General features: G+C 40.2%; 1 protein-coding gene across 1 annotated transcript; it reads left to right on the top strand.

Moving 5' to 3' along the window:
- Positions 1-2,623: 2,623 nt before the first annotated feature.
- Positions 2,624-6,098, top strand: LOC130986260 (endoglucanase 11-like). Its single transcript, XM_057909614.1, has 5 exons — positions 2,624-2,930; positions 3,008-3,220; positions 3,587-3,787; positions 4,392-4,646; positions 5,333-6,098. The coding sequence occupies exons 1-5, from the start codon at positions 2,727-2,729 to the stop codon at positions 5,963-5,965; spliced, it is 1,506 nt and encodes a 501-aa protein (XP_057765597.1). The 5' UTR covers positions 2,624-2,726; the 3' UTR covers positions 5,966-6,098.
- The last annotated feature ends 8,109 nt before the right edge of the window (positions 6,099-14,207 follow it).

Raw genomic sequence — 14,207 nt, forward strand, 5'->3', positions numbered from 1 at the left:
TTCATTAAAACGAGTAATTTCATGTGCAAGTACAGCTCTTTAGGTCACCTTCATGTCTAGTATATAGTCTTTTTCTTTGTAGGAGTCATTCACAGAGGAAAAAGGGCATGCATTAATTGGATTCTACAGCTCTGCCATTTCAAATATATAAATAAATGATGAGGCATTTGCACATTCAAACTTTTCCCATTTTACTTAGCAACTGTTACATTCACTTTACGCACATGAAATGAAACATTTACGACGTATGACACCTTTAATAAGGCGGGCTATAAAATAATCTTTTAAGCACATTTAATAAGGCGGGCTATATAATGGTTAAAAGTAAGGCGGGCTATATAAGTCAATGTTTACACTCGCTCAAGTCCACATATCTAGTTGTAGATAAAATCCCTTTGTCTCATAATTTAGTATATTTTACCGTATATTATTTTAATTTCTCTATTTTATAATTATTTATTATAATAATAATAATAATAAAAATCATTGTATTATAAATTTTAATTAATATTTATCACTAAATATATTCTAACTTTGAATTATTTAATCCAATAATTCATTATTAATTCAATAAATATAAAAAATAATTATAAACTCTAATTGAATGAGTAAATTCTTTGTGTCAATATATAAAAGTAGCCACTTTCATATAGTAAAAATAAATTTTAGCCTATAGGATAAAAACATAAAATTTTAGCCAGTTTTTGCGTGAAAAGACTAAAATGCCCCTCCTTAAATATTTGCAATTTCTCTTTCTCTGTTTGTAGCGCTCTCTTCTCTCTTCTCTCTCTCTCTCTCGAGGCGATTCACCGCCAGATTTCCGCCCATTCCTTCACCGCCATTCACCTCCGTGAAGACTAGGGTTCTTTGCGCCCCGCCGCCTTCGTCGTCATCGTCGTCCGCAACAGAGTTGGCGATTCCGGCGGCGTGGTGGTCGCAGCACCACCGCTGGCGAAGATCTCCCATTTTCTCTCTCTGGCGGACAGATCGAAGCTGCACCGATCTGTTGATCTGAGATGAGAGTAGATCTGAGAGAGAGCTATGAGGAGAAGGAAGGGTGAAAGGCGGCGATTGGCCTTATCGGCTGATGCGGTCGCCGGGGGGAGTCCTGGTGTTGGTGTTTGCGGAGGGTAGAGAGAGCAGAGGAAGGCAAGGCACGCGGCGGTGCCGTTGCTGCCCGGCCACAGTCAGGCGGATGCGGCAGTGCGGCTGGTGTCGTGTCGCCGCCAGAGTCAGAGGGTGGCCGGCGCGCCGCTTGGTCATTTTTATGTGTGTGCAGGTGGTTGAGTAGAAAGAGAGGAAGTAAAGGGGAACGAGGGTGGCGGAAGCCGGCGACTGTTCGCGGCGACAGACGTTGAAGGGCGGAGGAGATGGAGTGATGGACGGATTCCGTGAGAGAGGGAACTGGCAGTGTGCGTGTGGGTGATATGTTGAATTTAATTCACAACTGAGATTGTTGATTCGAAGGAATTGTTGTATTTTGATCGTAGATTGAATGCGGATAATATTTTGTTGTATTTTGATTGTTGATTTAGAGGAATTGATGTATTTTGATGGTAGATTGAGTTGTTGTATTTTGGTGTTGTACAGCAAATTGATTGAGCTGTATAATTATTTTTTTAATGTTCTTAAATTCACAACCAAATTTATGAATTCACAATTTAATGTTCTTGAATTCACGACCACATTTATGAATTCACAACTAGATTTAAGAATTCACAACCAGGTCGATAAATTCACAACTTAATGTTCTTGAATTCACAACTAGCTCGATGAATTCACAACTTAATATTCTTGAATTTACAATCAAATCTATAAATTCACAATCAAAATAAATTACAGTTTTAATTGTGAATTCAAACTTTAAAAACTCAAATTCACAACTACTTGAATTAACAACCAAAATAAATTATAGTTGTGAATTCGACTGATTGTGAATTCACAACCAACATAAATCTGGTTGTGAATTAAATTTTGGTTGTGAATTCGTTTGTTGTGAATTCACAACCAAAAAATTTTGGTTGTGAATTCGACTGGTTGTGAATTAAATTTTGGCTGTGAATTCGACTAGTTGTGAATCCACAAACAAAAAATTCTGGTTGTGAATTCGACTGATTGTGAATTCTCAATTCACAACCAAAAAATTTTGGTTGTGAATTCACACTGGTTGTGAATTGCGTGATTTTTTAAAGGGGTGATGTAAAGTGACCATTTTTTTAATTTTTAATGTGGAAGGGTATTTTGGTAACAGTGGCAATTTTTTTATGTTTTTATTTTAGTGGACAATTTTTAAGTTTACTATTTCAAAGTGGTCATTTTAAAAATCCACTCAAATTCTTTTTAGTTATCTTTTATTATATTAAAGCAGAATAAATTAAAATTGAAGAAAATATAATTAAAAATTATAACAAATTAAGAGTGGTACGTACATGATGAGACATACTAAATTATGGGACGGAAGAGTTCATTTGAGCGAAGCGGTGGACCTTCCACTAAATTTTCTGTAAAAATTGATCAATTATTTTCTAAAGTAGTAAATAGAAAAAAGGAAATAGTAGTAGAAATGATATTAAGATTTGCGAGAGTCACGTGCCTGGCATGCTATATAAAGAGGGAGGCTATCACGCTATAATGAAAGGAAAAGAATAGTAAGTAAAAAGGAAAGAAAGGAAGTGATCGGTAGGAAGTGTAGAGAAGAGAGCTACCTCTCTCTCTCACTGTCAGAAATGGGGTGCAGCAACCCCAAATTATGGCTCCAAATTCTTTTCCTCTTTCCCACGCTTTCCCTCTCCGATCAATTCTTCGACTACGGCGACGCCCTCGCCAAGAGTCTCCTCTACTTCGAGGCGCAACGCTCCGGCCGCCTCCCTTACAACCAGAGAGTGACGTGGCGCCACCACTCCGGCCTCACCGACGGCCTCGAGCAAGGGGTCCGTTTCGTTTATTCTTCACCCTTGATTATTAATTAATATATATATATAATGGCATTAAAATTAATTAATTATAGGTGGACTTGGTCGGAGGCTACTACGACGCCGGCGACAATGTGAAATTCGGGCTGCCGATGGCCTTCACCGTCACAATGCTGTCGTGGGGAGTCATCCAATTCCGGGAGGAGATTGCCGCCGCCGGCGAGCTCGGCCACGCCCTTGAAGCCATCAAATGGGGAACTGATTACTTCATTAAAGCTCACACTCATCCGCATGTTTTGTGGGCACAGGTAATAACTTTTGTGTTGAATTATTTAGGCAGAATTAAAATAAACATGCACGGTTTTTTACGGAAATTAAAGAAAAAGTAGCGGCTTTAATCCCCCAATCACGCCGGAGAATGGAAGTGCTTGGGATAGATCTTTGAATTTTGAATTCATCAGCAGTAACAAACGCCCCTAAATTTGTGCGTGGGGTCCGGAACTTCAAATCTTGTTTTCTAGTCAGCAGGCTACAGCAAGTCTTTAACTAGTGTCGGTTTCAGACAACAGAAAGTGTCTTGTGTCACAGCAATTATCTCGTGCTCATTATGGGAGCATTTTGATTTGATTATGACTAATTAATTCACCATTAATTTAATTAATCGTGTCGGTCAGGTGGGTGACGGCGACACCGACCACCTCTGCTGGCAGCGGCCGGAGGACATGACGACTTCCCGCCGCGCCTACAGGTTGGATGAGGACAACCCCGGCTCCGAGGTGGTGGCGGAGACGGCGGCGGCCATGGCGGCGGCTTCAATAGTGTTTAGGAGAACAAATCCACACTACTCCCACCTTCTGCTGGAACATGCACAGCAGGTAAGTTAGTTAATGAGGTAGTTACGTTAGGTTTTTCTTTTTTTATTTTTTTTATTGCTAAACGTCGTTAGTCTCTAACCAATATAGAATTAAAAACTAATTAACAGAATGACGTGGATGATAAATTTCCTAAAACACAAGTAGTTGCAAAGCAGTTTGCTTTCTTAAACTAGGTAGGTAGTCCAACTTTCACTCTTAACAATTAATAGCGACCGTGATTTGTTAAGTGTCACTTGCACAACAGTTATAACTAATACAGTATACTTCACTTTCGTCGCGTCTAGAGTTGTACAGGCTCTCTTTTTTGTTTAAAAAAAAGGATTAGAGGCTTTTAAGTATGCAGAATATAATTAATGAAATTATATTATTATAACGAAATTGTATACAAAACAACACCAACCTGTCAGAAAGTGGGGCATGCTTTTTAATGTAATTGGCATATGGTGAAGTTCAATTTAGGATGAAATTGATAAGAAAGTATATATAGTATCGTTAAAACAAAGTAGCATGTAGTAATGGAATGATATTATATTGATGGTTGAAATAGTAATTTGCAGTTGATATAATTAGAAAAATTGATAGTAATTTTGTATGGGGCATGCAGTTGTTTGAGTTTGGGGACAAGTATAGAGGTAAATACGACAAGAGCATCGGAGGGGCGAAGGGGTATTATACGTCGGTGAGCGGATATATGGATGAGTTGTTGTGGGCAGCTATGTGGTTATACAAAGCCACCGACAATCTACGCTTCTTCAATTATACCATTCATAATGCCATTTCCTTTGGTGGGATCACTTGGCCCATCACTGAATTCAGCTGGGATGTTAAGTATGCTGGTCTCCAACTCATCGCCTCTATGGTAATTCCTCTCTCTCTCTCTCTCTCAAAGTTTATTTTAACCTTGAAAATATCATTCAATAAATATGCATGCATATGCATATGCGTATGCTTGGTGTGAGAGAGGAAAGGGTTTGAGAAATATTGATGTATACTCGGATAGTGTCGGTCGTGATTTAGCACATTTTGATTTAATGGGAGTTGCCCCTCCACACTCAAGTTTGCTCTTTGGTTATTTATCAACTCCGTTATTTTCTAATTTGTCAACACCTTATTGTTCCAACGCGTCTTTTCTTTTTCTTTTTTTCTAACCTCACGATATAAAATGAAACACTTCTTGATTACGAATTTAAGTAATTCACTTGAACTACAATCAACCAACTTCTCAACATAAAAAAAAGGTTCCAAGAAAATGCGAAAGTGCTTTCATGATGGCGTAATCACTAAGCTCTGTCTCTTTAATGGGATCCAGTAAAACTAAATTAAGATTCTCTTTACAAGTTATTTACTTATAATTAGGGGGAAAAAGGTCAATCTCAAGAGGGAATTCTCTCTCTCTCTCCTACAACTACACATGCAGCAGTAGCGGAGCCACGTGTATGAATAATGAGCTAGGCAATTGTCTCTTGTCAAATTACTTATAAAATTACGAAAACATAAAAATAAAAAGAAATAGGGATATAGAATTAAGTTTGTAAATTGGTGCAGTTGAGAAGGGAGGGGAAAAGCGAAGAAGAGAGGCAGATCCTGGAAGAATACAGCTCGAAAGCATCACACTACATATGCGCGTGTCTGAAGATGAACAACTCCACCAACGTAGAGCGCACCCCAGGCGGGCTCCTCTACACCCGCCAATGGAACAACATGCAGTACGTCTCCACCGCAGTCTTCCTACTGACGGTCTACTCGGACCACCTCCGCTCCACCAACCAGACTCTGAGCTGCCCCGCAAATCCCGCAGTGGGGCCCCACGAGATCCTCTCGTTGGTCAAATCGCAGGTGGCCTACATCCTCGGCTCCAACCCCATGGGGCTCAGCTACCTGGTTGGCTACGGCCACCACTACCCCAAGAGGGTGCACCACAGATGTGCATCAATGGCTTCCTACAGGGACACCAAGACCTTCGTCGGCTGCACCCAGGGCTACGATCACTGGTACGGCCGCCCGGACCCCAACCCCAACGTTCTCGTTGGCGCCCTCGTCGGTGGGCCCGACAGCAAGGACGACTTCGATGATAGAAGAGGAAACTTCGTGCAAACTGAGGCTTGCACTTACAACACGGCTCCTCTCGTTGCCGTCTTCGCCAAACTGCATACAACCACATTGCTTTCTTCGGTGTAGTACCAAAGTCTGTATAGGAATTTTGGAGGGTTTTTCTTTTTCATATAGTCAAAGCCATGAGGCAAATTGTATCTCCATACGAAAAATATTCTCTCTATTAAATTACCCAACTCAAGATATAGTGATTTTTTTTAGAATGGCTGTGTTGTGACGTTATGCAACTTGTGCATTTTCTAAGACGGTCGACTATATTTTTGTCCTTTTTTTCGAAGATGTCTAGCGTAACAATATATATCTTTCTTTTCTGTTTTGAATTTAGAAGGTACGAATGCCCTGGCCTCCGCATTTTTTTTTTTTTTTGATCAGTAAAATTAAATTTTTATTGAGATAAAAAGCAAGGCACAAGAGATGCCAATCAAAACAAGAATGAAAGATTGAAACCCTTTGAGCACCACATGGTGAAAGGGATTCTCAACTCCAAAACTTTATAAACCTCATTCCAACTCCAAAGTCTACCCTTGATCTGTAAAACAAGTCTCTCAATATCCCAAATCTTTCCTTGAAAGCGACTGTCGTTTCTTTTTTCCCAAAGCGTCCAAACCGTTCCAACCCATAACGCATTTAGCAATCTTCTTCCTTTCTTCTTTTTGGCAGCAGAGATGAAGGAAGTGTAGTGATGAAGAGTACCTCTAGGATTTGCCGTTTTGATGTGTAACCATTGGAATATTTGGTCCCACACCGCCGCAGTTTTCGGGCAATGAAGAAACAGATGTTCCGTCGACTCCTCTCCAGCGACGCAGGCGTTGCATCCTCTCTCTTCCCAACTAATTTGAATTTGTCGTTTTTTCAAGTTGTCACAGGTAGCCAAACGATTTCTAAGACATCTCCACGCCGTCACCTTGGCTTTGTGTGATGTTGGAGCCTCCCAAACCATAGCCATCTCAGCCGGTTGAATTTGTTGCGCCTCTCTGGAAGCCGCCACCAAATCATAAGCCGACTTTGTTGAGAATTTACCGTCCGTAGTTGCCCTCCAAATCCATCCATCAGTTAAACCTGTAGAAGGGACAAAAGCAGCAACAAGTCTCAAAAGTTCCTCCACCTGACCAGTCTCCCTTTCCCTCAAATCCCTCCTCCAATTCACCGACCACACCCACTCTTCTCCTTCCCAAAACCCACTCTCTCCGACGAGGCCTTTCTTATTCGAACACAAGTTATACAATCTCGGGAAAGAGAACTTAAGAGGTTTGTTAATAGCCCACACGTCCTCCCAGAACATTGTATTCATCCCATCCCCAAGACGGTGTTGAAGGTGATCAATGAACCATCTATCATCTCTTCCTCCCCCTTTCTCCACAATTTTCGCCCACCACCCCAACTGCCCACTTCTTCCCACCACCGAGCAATCCCCCTCTTCGCCCCAAAGAAGTTCCCCATAAATAGATTTGATCACTCTCGCCCACAAAGCTCCCCCATCCACCAAAAATCTCCAAAGCCATTTAATTAACAGAACATGATTAAACCATTCCACATCCCGAAATCCAAGACCTCCTGTTTTCTTATTGGAACACAAGGAGCTCCATTTAAACCAGGTGATTCTTCCCGACTGAGAGCCTCCACCCCACAGAAATCTGGAGAACAAGGAATTGAGATTCTTGAGCACAGTCTTGGGAATGAAAGCGTAGGCCAGTTGATATACCGGAATCGATTGAAGCACCGCTTTAACAAGAGTGATCCTCCCCGCCAAAGAGAGAGGTCTTTTTCTCCAGCTTGCAATTTTGTTTGAGACTTTATCCACCAAGAACTTCCACTCGCTAACACTATTGCTTCGGCCTCCAATTTTGGTTCCCAAGTAAAGACACGGGAAGGAAGCAATCTTGCAATGGAGAAACGAAGCCCATGTCCTCTCGACAGACACATTCACTCCCACCGTCATCAGGCTGCTCTTGGCGAAGTTGACAGCAAGACCAGAGATAAAATGAAAGAGAAGCAACAGACTTTTCAGAGATTCCACATTTCGGTCATCAGCCTCTAAAATAAAGATAGTGTCATCCGCGTACTGGAGGTGTGTAATCGGCACTTCATCCTTACCAATCTTAACAGGAAACAATAACTGTCGTTCCGCTGCCCTCTCAACGAGCGCATTCAACCCTTCCGCGACAATGAGGAACAAGAAGGGAGACATCGGGTCGCCCTGTCTCAAGCCTCTCTCCATTTTGAAATCACCCGTTGATGACCCGTTAACTAGGACACTTGCCGTGGCTGACTGTAGACACCCTTGAATCCATTTCCTCCAAATCCCATCGAAGTTCATTCTGTCAAGCAAAGTATCCAAAAAGTCCCATTGAACTGAATCGAAAGCTTTGGCAAAGTCAATCTTAAAGAAGATCCTGCTTCGTCGCTTCTTCTTTGACTCAACAACAACTTCATTTAAAGTGACCGCCCCATCGAGAATGAACCGCCCTTTAACGAAAGCGCTTTGATTATCAGAGATGATCGACCCCATCACCTTCGTCAGTCTCCCCGCCAAGATCTTTGCAATGATTTTATACAAGCTGGTAATGAGCGAGATTGGGCGAAATTCATTCAACGAATCAGCCCCTTCTTTCTTTGGTATTAAAACGATAAAAGAAGCATTACCTCCTTTAGGAATTTTACCGTTCGCGTGGAAGTCCTTCAAGACCTGGAGGATATCCTCCTTAACAACATGCCAAGCCGATCTCCAGAATGAAAAGTTAAAGCCATCAGGTCCGGGACTCTTATCGCCTGAGCAGCTCCAGACCGCTTCTTTAACTTCTTCAGGTTCAAAACCTCTAATCAGCCAATTTCTCTCCTCATCAGAGATTTTCCTTCTCACAAAGTCAATGGGAATAACAGGCATCTGTCTATCTTTCCGCTTGAAAAAAGTTTCAAAATGATTTCTCACCCTAGCTTTTACCTCTTCCGGTTTGGAGATCCATGAGTTATCAAAGATCAGTCCGCCTATGTCATTCTTCAACCGCCTCCCTTTAATCGCTTTATGGAATAAGCCAGAATTCACATCTCCCTCCTTAAGCCATTTCAGTTTAGCCTTCTGTTGTAAAGTCATCTGCTTATGCTTCAGCTGAAGGGAAAGGAGAGCTTGGAGCTCATTTCTTCTGATAACATCCACTTCGCCTAAACAACTCAGCTCGTCAAGCTCATCTTTCTGTTGTAACTCCTTCTTTAATTCGTGAATTTTAGAATCAATCTCACCAAAGGATGTGCGATTCCAAACTTTTAAAGCCTCGCGAAGTTTCTTCAATTTCTCCTTAACAACGAAAAAGCTCCATCCCTGATAGTCTGTACCCGTCCACACTTTCTTTACAACTTCTTCAAAGTCCGGGTGATTTGTCCAAGCATTTAGGAACCTAAAAGGTTTTGGTCCCCAATCCTCCGTTTTAGTAGTGAGAACAATCGGACAGTGATCCGAGATCGAACGCTTAAGACCGCGTGCAGAACTTCCTTCCCAAGTAAGCATCCAAGTTTCGTTAACAAGGAAACGATCGATCTTGCTCTTGCATTTGCCATTGGGCTTGTACCAAGTGTACTTTCGACCTTGTGTATGAATTTCCTTCAGATCGTTCCCCCCAATAAATTCCTCGAAAAACATCGCCTCCGAAGCTCGAAACGTCTCCCCGCTGCCCACCCTCTCTTCTCTTCTCCTGACTGAGTTAAAATCTCCCAAAATACACACACTTCGATCCATATTCTGTTCAACAATAGAACCAATTGCATCCCAGAGAATCCTCTTATCCTTTGATTCAGTGGGCGCATAAACATTGATAATGCAACACAAGAGACCGCCCTCCTTGTACCTACCGTTAACAACCACGGCCCCCGGTAAATCCCAAGAACTAGATGCTTCGAATACCTCCCTATTCCATAAACACGCAATTCCCCCAGCTCTCCCCTCAGAGTTCCTGATTGCCTTATCTGTGTTATTAAACCCCCACCAAGAATTACAAAAAACATCACTAAAAGTCTCCATTTTTGTTTCTTGTAAACAACAAATGTCAATCTTATGCCCTCTTACAAGTTCAAAAACATCTCGTTGTTTCGCAATGCTCCCCAAGCCCCTAATGTTGTATGACAGTAAATTCATGGACAATTCATCTGACACCCAGCATTATCGAAGGAAAGGAAGTTACCTTGCATCTCAATTTGGCGGACAGTCACCTCTTCTTCAATCTGACTTGAAAGCCCTAACTTCTTCCCAAAGTCCCAGATTTTTTGACCTGAAATTCCCCCCTCCTCTGTCGAAAGCAACCCTTTTTGAATCTCCCCAGCGTCTTCCTCCCCTGCGGCCTCCTCCCCTCTCCCATTTAGTGGTTCTATTTCAGAGATGAAACGCCCCCAATTCTCCTTCTCCCTCGCTCTATTCTTCTTTTTCCTTTTACCTTTTTTTCCATTTGTGCATCGGGGATCAACCCTTTTGTTGTTGGAAGGCAGCCTCGCTTCCCCTGCTTGGGAGCCCAAAGAATCATCGTTTTCGGTCCTAGCTACTTCCTCAGCATGTTTGTTTTCTTCTACAATAACATTCACGTCGAGACTCTCACTGTTATCTTCCAGATCGTCAAATCCCCCTTGTACAAGAATGGATTCCTTTTCTCTCACAGCAGGAACCGTGAGCAAGGAAAAAGGTACCTCACAAAAGTTTTCGACAGGACGACAAGGGGACTCCAATAAGTTTCCACTTGGGCTTTTGTCTTGGTCCTTTGAGTTTTCGGCCCAAAGGAGGCTATCCTCCTGCTCGGGCCTGCAAGAAGACTGGCCTAAACCTTCGGCAACAACCACATTCAAAAGCATTTTCGAGCCTCCCAACGTTGTCTCCTCATGATTGGTAACTTCGACTGAGGTGTCTGCAACGATTTGTTGCGAAAGAATCGAAGAGTTCAATTCTTGTAAAACCGAAACTTCTTGCGAAGGAATCGAAGAGTTCAATTCTTGGAGAACCGAAATGTCTCCATCTCCCACACCGATGTCGTCCATCATTCCGATGGTAGCAATAGCCGGATCCATAGACTCCGCTCCGTCCGACCATCCTGAATCCGATTCCAATTCAGATTCCGACTCATTAACACACGAGGATCAAGTTCAAGAAAATCATCGAGGCATATTTCTTCAACAATTCTCAAGGACTACTTAAAGCTCTTTCGAGGATATTTATCAAATTGAAGAGAAATCAAATAGATATAAGGTTTACAATATATTCTAAATCTTTTCTTGGTTCGAGAAGATCACATAGATATATTTTAACGCAATCGTGGACTAGGTGAAAGGGGATTTTCAATATTAACTCTTCTCTAACTCATGCTTGCATTTATCATCAGCATTCAACGTAGATATATATTTGTTTCGTGCCAACTACAAGTTGTAACCACCGATCCTTCCACCGACAGAGCATAATCATAATTATAACTGAAGATTTGAGCAACGAAGGACAAACACACATGGGTTGTGCATCAAATTAATGATGGGCTCAGTATATATTCATTGAGCATTTACTTGAAGAGGAGAAGATACTAGACAATGCTAACACATAATTAAAGAGTTAGAATTCATGATAGGTGGAGTGACTTTACTCTGTGATCATAGTGCTCCCATTCTGACTACTCAACTACTACTCACAAACTTCCAAAAACACAGCAGCCTTGCTATAATTTGCCACCACGTACCTAATGGTTTGCCCATTAATTTTTTAATAAGTGCACTACTTACTTGAATAAGCACAAGCCAGAAAAAGAAGAAAAGCCTTGAACAAGGCATAGAAAGAAGTCAAAAGCTATATGCTCATCATCTAAACCGTACATCCTTTTGCAATCATATGCACTAGATTTCACAAACAGTTTTATGCAAATACACATAGGTCAGTACTTCAGAGTTTTGACTTTCATTTGCCACTATCATCCTTTTAATTTGCAATCATAGTTGGTGGACATCGTGTACCACCAAATAATTCCTGCAATCTTACCAAGAATTAAATGAGTATAGTAACAAGCAGGGCCGAACCACAGAGAACGAGTAATTGCAATCAAATTCCTAAAGATCTAATTTTTGGTGTAGCCACCACGCCTTAAAATTAAGAGGATGATTAATTATAAGTAAGAAAATAAACAAAGCACGAAAATATTCTAGAAAACAATTAATGAAAGGTAACTCAGCTCGAATAAATCCATATCAATTTAATACTCTGATCATCGACGCAAAAATTAATTAATCCCTATCAACCAACTAGTCATAGGATACTGTGATACGCACTGACATACCCCAATTCCTACTTACTGTGTCGATAGACGGCTGGATACGCCAATTTCCCTTATTAAAATATAACCTAACTGGATACGCCAGTCATAGATTTAATATTCTAATAGCATTAAGATGAAGGAACCCAGTTTAGACCAATTATCCTAGATACGCTAGTAATAATTAATCCACCAATTTATTCCTACTACGAACATGGTAGCTTTATCACTAATCAGCCATATTCCAACAATTACGGATTGGAGGTGCTAATTGACTGTAATCCAATTAAACCTAAGCTGGCCAGACTTAAATAAAATCAGAATTATCTTTAAACCCTAGGAGAATCGAAATCAATAGGAATCAATTATATGCTCAATTAGGAATCTCACAGATTAATAAATTAATACTTCATTATTCTCGCCGAATTAAGAAATTAGCTATTCATAATTAAAACTAGAATAATCAAATAAATAAAAGCAAACATAAAATAAATGAAATTGGAATTAAAATAGAAAAGTCACCACTTGAGGAATTAAGGGAAGAAACGCCCACTGCACTTGATCTCCCCAAAACCAAACGCTAGTTCCAAGAGAGAAATTTAATTGCCTAACTAATCTTCTAATCTAATGAAATAAAAACGTGTGTCCCAAAAACTAAAACTAATATATATATATATATATATATATATATATATATATAGGGAGAGGTTCAAGAAAGAACCATAAATAAAAGAAGACCGGAGAACCATTTTCAGCCATTCGATCGTCAAGATCTACGGTGGATGCATCATCTTGTTGGATGAATGCAGATCCTGGGTTCGAATCCTGAAGGGAGCATTTTTTTTTTTAGTGCATTAATTTTAACAGCGAATGCATTAATTTTTACAGTGGATGCATTAGATTTGATGGTTCTCCCGTTCTCACAAATAATGTAATTCTCTCTAGAACCACACCCATATATATATATATATATATATATATATATATATATATATATATATATATAGGGGAGGGCTACGGTAAAAACACTTCTTAAAATATAAATATAAACGTTTTTTAATGTACGAATTTTATCCAATAGGGTTACGAATTCATCAAACATGGTTACGAATTGTGAAAAATAATTTTTTGCTACCTTTTGGATTCGAACTCAGGACCACAAATTCATCCAACAGGGTTACGAATCAACCGTAGATCTTGATGATCTAAGGGCTGAAAATCATTTATATTTTATACACTTAAGAGTGTTTTTATTTTAGCCCTCCCCTATATATATATATATATATATATATATATATATATATATATGCCCTCCTAATCTCTCTCTAATGTGTCGGCTATTAGGAGTCTCCAAAACAAGGGACTTATATCCCTAATCAAAACAATACCGCCAACCTCCACACATGGGCTGCCAAGCCGAAAATAAAAGGCCCAAATGAATAATTAAAAGGAGTTTAATGTGTTCATATCTAGGCTTAATATAATTAAAATCACCTAGATACTAAGGAAATGGTTGTAGGTAATCTCTGGAAGATCAGGTCCTGAAATCCCATAAGAAACTCTTAAACACTTGTATGATTCCCTTCTTCAAAAATATGTTGAGTTCTTGCAGAGTTATAATGAGAGCTTGAGTGCTTGTGAATTCAAATGTGCGACATTGTTGGTAGTCTATTCGTTGGATGCTTTTGGGTATTTATAAACTCTTAAACACTTGTATGATTCCCTTCTTCGAAATATGTTGAGTTCTTGCGAAGTTATAATGAGAGCTTGAGTGCTTCTGAATTCAAATGTGCTACATTGTTGGCAGTCTATTCGTTGGAGAGAACTTCTTCAAATCACCAGTTGTTTTTGGCTTTGAATTCTTCCCATTTGACCAAGGAAAGGTATTGTCAGATTTTCGCAGGTGTGTATGAAGCAAGTTCAAACTTTTTGTGAAATCCTCGTATCTGAGTTGTCCTTGCTCAAGATATAGTGGGATCGTCATTAAATGTTATGCACAACAAGCCTGTGATTGAAAACCTTTTGCAGCCTCAAAGTTATTT

This window comes from Salvia miltiorrhiza, chromosome 5, assembly GCF_028751815.1.
Source record: "Salvia miltiorrhiza cultivar Shanhuang (shh) chromosome 5, IMPLAD_Smil_shh, whole genome shotgun sequence".
In the NCBI taxonomy this organism is placed as follows: Eukaryota; Viridiplantae; Streptophyta; class Magnoliopsida; order Lamiales; family Lamiaceae; genus Salvia; species Salvia miltiorrhiza.

Excerpts from the sequence above, each read along its gene's own strand:
- LOC130986260 (XM_057909614.1), top strand. The coding sequence starts at position 2,727 with ATGGGGTGCAGCAACCCCAAATTATGGCTCCAAATTCTTTTCCTCTTT. Across the intron at positions 2,931-3,007 it reads CCGACGGCCTCGAGCAAGGG|GTGGACTTGGTCGGAGGCTA; the intron begins GTCCGTTTCGTT and ends AATTAATTATAG. Across the intron at positions 3,788-4,391 it reads TGCTGGAACATGCACAGCAG|TTGTTTGAGTTTGGGGACAA; the intron begins GTAAGTTAGTTA and ends TGGGGCATGCAG.